The sequence below is a fragment of the Mesitornis unicolor genome, unplaced genomic scaffold (genome assembly GCF_000695765.1).
Source record: "Mesitornis unicolor isolate BGI_N332 unplaced genomic scaffold, ASM69576v1 scaffold11341, whole genome shotgun sequence".
Taxonomy (NCBI): domain Eukaryota; kingdom Metazoa; phylum Chordata; class Aves; order Mesitornithiformes; family Mesitornithidae; genus Mesitornis; species Mesitornis unicolor.
Genome location: NW_010165797.1, coordinates 1 through 8,008, shown reverse-complemented (window position 1 = coordinate 8,008; position 8,008 = coordinate 1). Strand labels below are relative to the sequence as shown.

At 38.4% G+C, this 8,008-nt stretch overlaps 1 protein-coding gene across 1 annotated transcript in view; it reads left to right on the top strand.

Annotated features, from left to right (window-relative positions):
- TMTC4 (transmembrane and tetratricopeptide repeat containing 4) overlaps positions 1–6,245 on the top strand; it is a gene marked incomplete at its 3' end in the record, with an annotated part of 31,254 nt that extends 25,009 nt beyond the window's left edge. Inside the window, exons 6-11 of the mRNA XM_010194755.1 lie at positions 1,016–1,108; positions 2,433–2,594; positions 3,385–3,587; positions 5,270–5,441; positions 5,526–5,670; positions 6,168–6,245. Of these exons, the coding sequence (XP_010193057.1) occupies positions 1,016–1,108; positions 2,433–2,594; positions 3,385–3,587; positions 5,270–5,441; positions 5,526–5,670; positions 6,168–6,245 (853 nt within the window). The remainder of the gene's footprint in view (positions 1–1,015; positions 1,109–2,432; positions 2,595–3,384; positions 3,588–5,269; positions 5,442–5,525; positions 5,671–6,167) is intronic.
- Positions 6,246–8,008: the final 1,763 nt, after the last annotated feature.

The window sequence follows — 8,008 nt, the reverse complement described above, 5'->3', positions numbered from 1 at the left end:
GATTCCTGCCCTCCTATCTCCATGCAAGTAAGCCAAAAGCCTTTTAACTGTCAGGTGGCCTTGCTATGTGAAACCATGGCACTCTCTAACCTATGTTCTGTCTTCTCCCTTTGACTATTAGAGTGAGACTTGTGACCTCCCAGTATCCTAACTCTTTGCCTCATCTGGAACTATTTTTACTGTCTTTTTTCCATTCAGTCTTTAGAACATTGGGGTAATTTCCAAAGTTATTAGGATATAGGCTAAATATTCAAGGATTATTATGGTTGGTGATTGCTGAAACATTGAGGGGAAAATGTTAAAGTTGCATTTTGCTGGTCATCTCAACAGAATTACCCCTGGATATATTTTGGTTGCTTGCTTGGGGGTAGCATGTGAAAATGTAGTCCTGCAAAGCACTGAATATGCTTTAGTTTTATGTGTAGTGGCTAATGTCACATAGACATTTGATTCCTTTTTTTTTCAGCAACTTTCACTGTGTATATTGGTGTAATTGCAAGAAAAGCAAGCCTGATACCTCTGTTAAATCTTTCTGAGCCTTTGTTTGTTGAAAACTTTTTTGTACCCTTTAAAAATAGTATTTCTGAAACCTGACAGTCAAAAGATACCATGCTGCACAACAAAAAAAAAAAAGTAGAAGGCTTAAATAAACTCCACCTTACTGACAGATGCCTTTCCTTTTGACTGTAGCATTTACACTGCAGAACATTTGAGAAAGGAGAGAGCAGAATACTGTTGCATATGGGGTCTAGCTTGCTGGTACACGGTATTTCCTGAAGGGGTTACTCCATGTAGAAGGAGAGTCCCCATTACCGTAACATTATATTCTACTCATCTGAGCTCAGGCTCTCAATTTACCATTCTGCCGTCATTACTACCAATGTATCTCTCTACTTGTTTGGGATCATAACTGTACAATAAGTCATAGTAGAAGTGGAACTTAAGATGTATTTTTTTGAAAAAGTTGTGGTTGGCTACTCCATCTTATGGTCTAATTTCTCTCTTGGTTGCTTAGGGTTTGAATGCAGTGTTTGATGCATTGGTGATTAACAAGCTAAATGTTGTGCAGCTTTTTCAGAAGTTACTACATAAGGACAAGTCATTGGAGGTGAGTCTAGTCCTGAGAGGCTTTGTTCATTCTGGCAATTTAGACAGTCATGTACTAAGCCAAAGATACAGCTTCTGACAATTTTGTTGTTGAGAATTAAATAAAAAAAAAAATCATTTCAGTCAGCCTAGTAAGGCAATGTGCTATGACATCTTTGTGACAACATGAGTAGTAATGGATAGCATTAGAATTGTGTTTGATAGTGAAATCCATTCCCCAATTGTCTCAAAAGTATGTTGCTTGATGCAGCAAGTTCTCCAGAGTCAGTACCTATATACCTGAAATAGTTGTTTAATACAGTTTGGTCAGAGTAAAAAGAGAGATTCAGATTCTCAAAGGAAATAGATATTTGCAAAAGTACATTAAAAGAATACCATGTCTACTTTGTCCGTCCCACATGAGTATTACACTGGTTTTTTTCAGAATACAAATTACCAAACATTAGACAGTTTGTAGTAGCTTGAGAGTTTAAAAGAAAAAATACATAAGCATGATAGTTGCTAAGGATCACATTTCTGGCTTCTGTTGATATCGCTTTATCAAGTATTGGCTCCAGTGGAGTTTGCCACCTAGTATTTGAACTGGCAAGCAAATCACAGAAATAATCAGCCTCAGGTGAATGATTGATAGACTTTGTTATCATAATAGAATATAGAATTATATCAGACTAAGGGAGGAAGGTAGGAATAAAGGAAAACTAATACTGGAGATCACATGGCCATATTTTTTTAGGATGGAGTCAGCTCTTTCATGTAAAAATCCATAGTTTGCCGACACTTTCATCGTCAAATGTGTGGAATGGAAAGGGAACTGGCCTAAATGATGTCATTTTAGAGAAACTCTCGTCTTCCATCTTCTGCTTCTTTAATGACTTGTTGAGGCTGCATAGAGTCATTTCAGACATCAGGTTTCAGACAGCTCTAAGGCAGCCCTTCATTTATTATCTGAGTTACCATTTGCCAACTGGGTAGAGTGTTGGGTGCCTCTCATTATGCCATGTACTAAACATTATATTCTGCTCAAATTCCCTATAAGAAATTGCTGTGTAAAATTACATCAGCTGTAGAGTTGCTGAGGAACTGTAGAAGAAAGACTTCTTGAATAAAAAAAGTTTTCTGATTGAGAAGGAAATGAAAATATTAGTGAAAGCATAGGAAAGTTAGAGAGGTTTTTAGTATCTGCAAAAATAAGAAAAATTTCAACTCTAAAAGCAAAAATGCACAGGAGTAGCCTTTTCCTTCTGAGATGGTGGCAAAAAGAATGTGAATCTAGCAGGGAAGAGAACAAAATAATGTTTTTATATATTTTTCTCTTTTTTCTGTAGAATTCTGGGCTGTTAAGAAAGGGGCTTCTTTTCAGGATAACTCTTCTGATGTCTGGAGGGGCCAGTATACTCTATATACGCTGGAGGATTATGGGCACGGGGCCACCGGCTTTCACTGAAGTAGACAACCCAGCTTCATTTGCAGACAGTCTGTTTGTGAGGGTAAGTCATGAAGTTGGTTTTTTTTCTGGCCAGATCAGAACATTTGTCTTTATCATCAGACAGGATTTTCTGTGCTTCAAAGAAACAATAAAGTGGGCAGTCTTTATGTTTCAAGATGTGTGATGAGTCACCTTCCTTTGTGTTGCTGTGATGATTTTCTGCAATTTTTCAAAACAGTGTACCTTGTATATTCTTTGCATTCAATTTAGCATACACTGCTTACAATAAAGTACATTTCTATTTACTCACTACTTTACCCATGCATGCAGGGATTTAGCTTTTGCTGGGTTTCATCCCTTTTCCACATACTGTGCTTGACTCTTCATCTGTTCTTTCACAATTGAAGAAAATAGCATAAAGTTCTGGTCTGCTGCATTTTGAATATGTCTCGCCTTTATACTTCTCACTGCATTAAGGCTCTTTCTGGAGATGAAGAATGAAGGATAAAGGCAGTGGGTGCTGTCTTTTGTGATTTTCTACTATTGTAGGAGATTTAATTTTTAAGTATGAATAGTAGTGGTTGGACAGCACAGAACTGCATTTCCCTGCTCTGAATAGGAGAGCCATCTTCCTGTGTTTTAAAACAAAATAAAAATTAATTTCATAGCTGTAGTGTATTTTCACTAGCTGGCACTACTTGTAGTCTGACGGCATTTAAAGCCTCTTTATTGTTTAAGACGTATTTTGTGATAAGGGAAATGATAGCAGAGAGAGGAACGAAAGTTGCCCTCCCCTCCTCCCCCCTTAAGTTTAGTATCAAATAAATGTTTGTTTTCTTTTTGACTGACAGGCTATAAACTATAATTACTACTATTCCTTGAATGCATGGTTGCTGTTGTGTCCCTGGTGGCTGTGTTTTGATTGGTCAATGGGCTGCATACCCCTCATTAAATCCGTCAGCGACTGGAGGATAATTGCACTAGCAGCACTTTGGTTCTGCCTAATTGGTCTGATATGCCAAGCTCTGTGCTCAGAAGACAGCCATAAGAGAAGGTAAGAGACAGTGATGAACGTTAAATGTGTGACCAACTTGAGTACAGTATTATTTGGTTAAATCCAGTACTGATAATTTTAACAATTCAGTGGAACCAGTGTCTAGCAAATGCAGTTCGAATAAATATTTATAGCTGTCATTACACTTTTATCCCAATTTGGGCCCATCACTGTACCCTGACTAGTGGGAAACAAAGTTGGAGGAGGAAGTATGGATGGCTGCTTTATTTTTCTCCTGACATGGCATTTTGAGATTCTTAACACTGTATGTGGTAGAAAGTAATCTGTGCTCAGAACAGGGTAGGAATTGATGAATGTTGTTGTCCTTACTTCTTAAAAGTCATCATCTCCTTTGATCTTCTGGAAATGAAAGAGAGAAGAGAGGTACTTTGAAAGGAGGTAGAAATGCTGGCCATGGCCATACAATTAAAAAATAAAATGCTGACCTACAGTATCCACTGAGGAAACAAGTTGTACTTTATCCAAAGGAAGACAAAAAAATTATTATGAACTATTCTGTCTCACCACGGGCTTCTGTTTGACTTTTTTCAGGGTCTGTTCCCATGGACTGTATGTATAATTAATTTCTCAGTTATTTGAATTTTTTCAACAACTCGGTCACAATGAGGTCATTCTGTTGTTCAGAGTGCTGAATATTTTCTTTTCTGTGGTATTCTGTAATTTCATCTTTTCCTCCTCATCCTCGCAAATGTTAACGTCCCACCTGCCTTCCTTTCTTCTGTTCCCATGCTCATTTGCACAGATAAAATCGTTTTGGAGAGGGATGGAATTCTTGCTACAAGTGATGTCATACTTTCTAGTAAAAACACACACACTAAGTCTATATTGTTGAACAATATTTTAGTAAAAAGTAAAAGGAAAAAGTGTAGTGAAGGCCTAGGACTCGTGGGAGGGGGGGAGTAAGAGGACACATCTTCTTTACAGTTTAGAGATTTATTTGTAATAAATTAAAGTGGAAAACTACCATGGCTGTGGCCTTTATAACAAACACCTGAGACAGACCTGGGATTCATATTCCTTTATGTCAGCTCTGTAAAAGTAAGTTACATAGTCTCAGTTGTGTAAGCTCTGTATAGTCCATAGGTACCTGCTGATGATTACTCATCCTAACATAGATACCTAAAACAAGGAAGACAAACTGCCCTCAGGAAGTGCCTCTCTGCTGATTGTACAAGTGTAGATGAGTAACTTTCAGGTGGTTAAGCACAATGGATTCTACTGTTGATGTATTTGTTAGGAAAGAAAACACTTTCAGTAGGAGGTGTACCTAAGTTTCTTCTTTAATGGTGACCTATATTTTTCCCCCATTACTGACTTACTAGTTCCAAAAACAGACAACTTTTACCATTACTTTTTCTGCCTCTGTATTTTAAATAGAAATTATGTAATTAATGTGTAATGGCGCTTTTCTGGCCTGGAAGCATGAACATTGCTTTTCTGGGAATTATAGCTAGGATTTTAAAAGTGCCTGATGGAATGAAGTGTCGGAACCTCACTGAAGCTTAATCTGATTTTGTTATGTAGCTCTCAGAGGTTGCTTTTGAATGACCTAGTTCCATGTGCATATCCTTCTAATGTTTAAATAAAGCTTATATGTTAAGTGGAAATGGTACTTTTGTTAAGATTCGTGGTTAATTTGAGAATCTGTTTCTCGTTTGCAGAATTCTTACGCTGGGACTTGGATTTCTTATTATCCCTTTTCTTCCTGCAAGTAACTTATTCTTCCGAGTAGGATTTGTTGTTGCAGAGAGAGTCATCTACCTCCCCAGTATTGGATATTGTATTCTGTTTACATATGGATTTAGTCTTTTGAGTAAGCAAGCCAAGAAAAAGGTACCATCAAAACAGTCAGTAAAGTTGATGATGAAGTGCTCCAATTGAATGGTTTGTTTCTTAACTTGTCTCTCTTTCCTTAAGAAAATTCTCGCTGCAGCAGTACTTGGACTCTTGTTGATAAATGTTATGCGCTGTGCACTCCGCAGCAGTCAGTGGAGGTCAGAAGAACAGCTTTTTAGGAGTGCACTGTCTGTGTGCCCTCTGAATGCAAAAGTAAGTCATTCATGTGGACTTTTAATCTATCGTGTTTTTTTTTTTAAAGTGTTTTGAAATTCAGGATAGAGGAGGTGTTATGCATAGTTAATATGTTGTGGTACTGTGTTATTCACAGTCTTGCTTGGTGCAAGAATATGGCACTGACATGTCAGACACCTAAATTACAGTGGTAGCATAGTGAAAATACCAGACAGTGTGAATTACAGTATTGTAATTCAGAACTTGGGGGTGGGAGTGGGGAGGGAAGGGAGAATGGGGCATACACTTCGGGAAAGACATCCAGTCAGATTGGATGTACTGCTAATAAAGCCATCTAAAACAACTGTGCATGTAAGTTGTAGCCATGTATTCACCTGAATAATGCCTATACTGTGTTTTTAGAATCCTGTTTATATACCTTCCAGTGGTATATATAGCCAACACAGCTAAGGGACAAAGCAGCACATCATCAGTGAAATTGCAGGATGTGGGGGTCAAATCTTTGCACCCCCTTCTGCTCTTTTACAGTGGCTGAATGGGCTACTCCTCAGACACGGGCACTGAGGAAAACTGCAATATTTCCTGGAATGCTTAGTGATGGAGCAAGTAAGAGGGTGGGACTGGATAGGATGTTTCACTGAGCTGAACATCAGTGTTGGGCATAGTAGACTGAATCTAGCCTGCCAACAGAGATGACCTCCACAGCAGTCCTTTGATAGCTGAGAGTGTGATCTGCTGGAGCATACCACAGAGCCCTGATATTGCCTGTATTTTAGCAGAGACTCTCTTTGAAGAGCTCAGGAGTAGGAATGCATAGCTTGTCAATAAAAATGCATTGATATTTTAGAAGATTATATTTCTGTAATTTAGAGTGGTATCTAGACAATACAGATCAAGACGCAGTTTTAAAAGGAACCTGTGAATGCTCAACTTTGCAAAGAGAATGATAAACTCAGTATCTACTGAAATACAAATATGCAGCAGTGAACTGTAAAAAGCGTTTATGTCCAATATTTACAACATGGTGGTACCTTTCAGTAATCTCAGATTTCAATGCCATAGAAAAAGAGCTGTTGTATTTTATTGTGTGGCAGTGGTAGGCAACCATCTTCTTTTTAATGATGACCTCAGTATATCTTGTCTCCTGGATGACAAGCGCATACTATAAATGGAGCAAGCGCAATCTGTTTCTTTGTGCAGGACTCCATCCATCTGTTGCGGTAAGAGTGCTTTAGACCAATCCGCGCTCTCTTTGCCTGTGCTCCAAGCTCCTTGGACAGGAGCCACGTCTGGCTGGGAAGCTGTGTAGCTGTGTTCACACAGTGCTTGCGCTTGAGCCGAGAAGCTGTGTGCAAGCTACTGAACTAACGCAGCTGGTCCAAAGCCAATGAATGTAGAGGGGAAAATGAGCTTGTGTTTGTCAACATTGGGCCGCGTAGACATGCCTGAGCTGTGTTGCTGCTAGTGACAGCTTGCGCGAATGGAAAGCGTGGGGATGTGAACAGGGAGGGTTTTGTAGGCTCACATTCCGATTTTTCTGAAGGAGTAACTTTGAAATCACAGTAACTTTGAAATCACGGGAACTTTTCTTGGCAACAGCATTAGAGAGTCCGTGTGCGAGAGCCACTCTTTTATTTTCTTTATGGACTCAACTATATTTATTCAATTTTGACAAAGGTAAATGTAAAAATTGGAACTGGGTTCTGTTCTTCTGTTGTCTTGAAATTGCAGACTTCCTTTAAAAATGACTCCACAGGACTTTCTTTCAGTGGCCCATTTATTTCAGTGGGAGGCTGATGCAGACCAAAAGGTGGAATGCAGATAATAGCTTTTTCTTGTTGTTCTTGGAACATCTTTAATATGTGTACTGTGGTCGTGCTTTACTTCCCTTATGTAGCAGGGTCCCAGAATCTCCAGGTGTCTCCCAACTGGTAACAAAAGCTGCAGCTCCTAGTTCATGTTTTGTGGTACAGCTCTTTTCAATTCCAAACTGTCTGTATGTGAGCAGTGTAAACTTACCTTAATTCTAAGTAGCAAGTAGTTACAGCAATGCCTTCTCTAATTTCAAGTCTCATCTTTTTTAAACATCTCTTTAGGTAGAGGTGTGGAAACTCTGCATTAAATCAGATTGCCTGGCATGGTACTGAATCTGCCCCCCTTGAATGAGAGATACATCTGGCTCAGGAGGATGAAATTTAGGATTAACTTTGATAAATGTAGCCCAGTGATTTTAACATTTACTGGAAATACTCCAATACCATAATGAAAGTACAAAGATTTTTACTTTTTTTTTTTAAGTTCACAATACAGATTTTAAAATATTTTAAAATTTTAATTAAAATATTTTAACTATGTATGTTATATATATT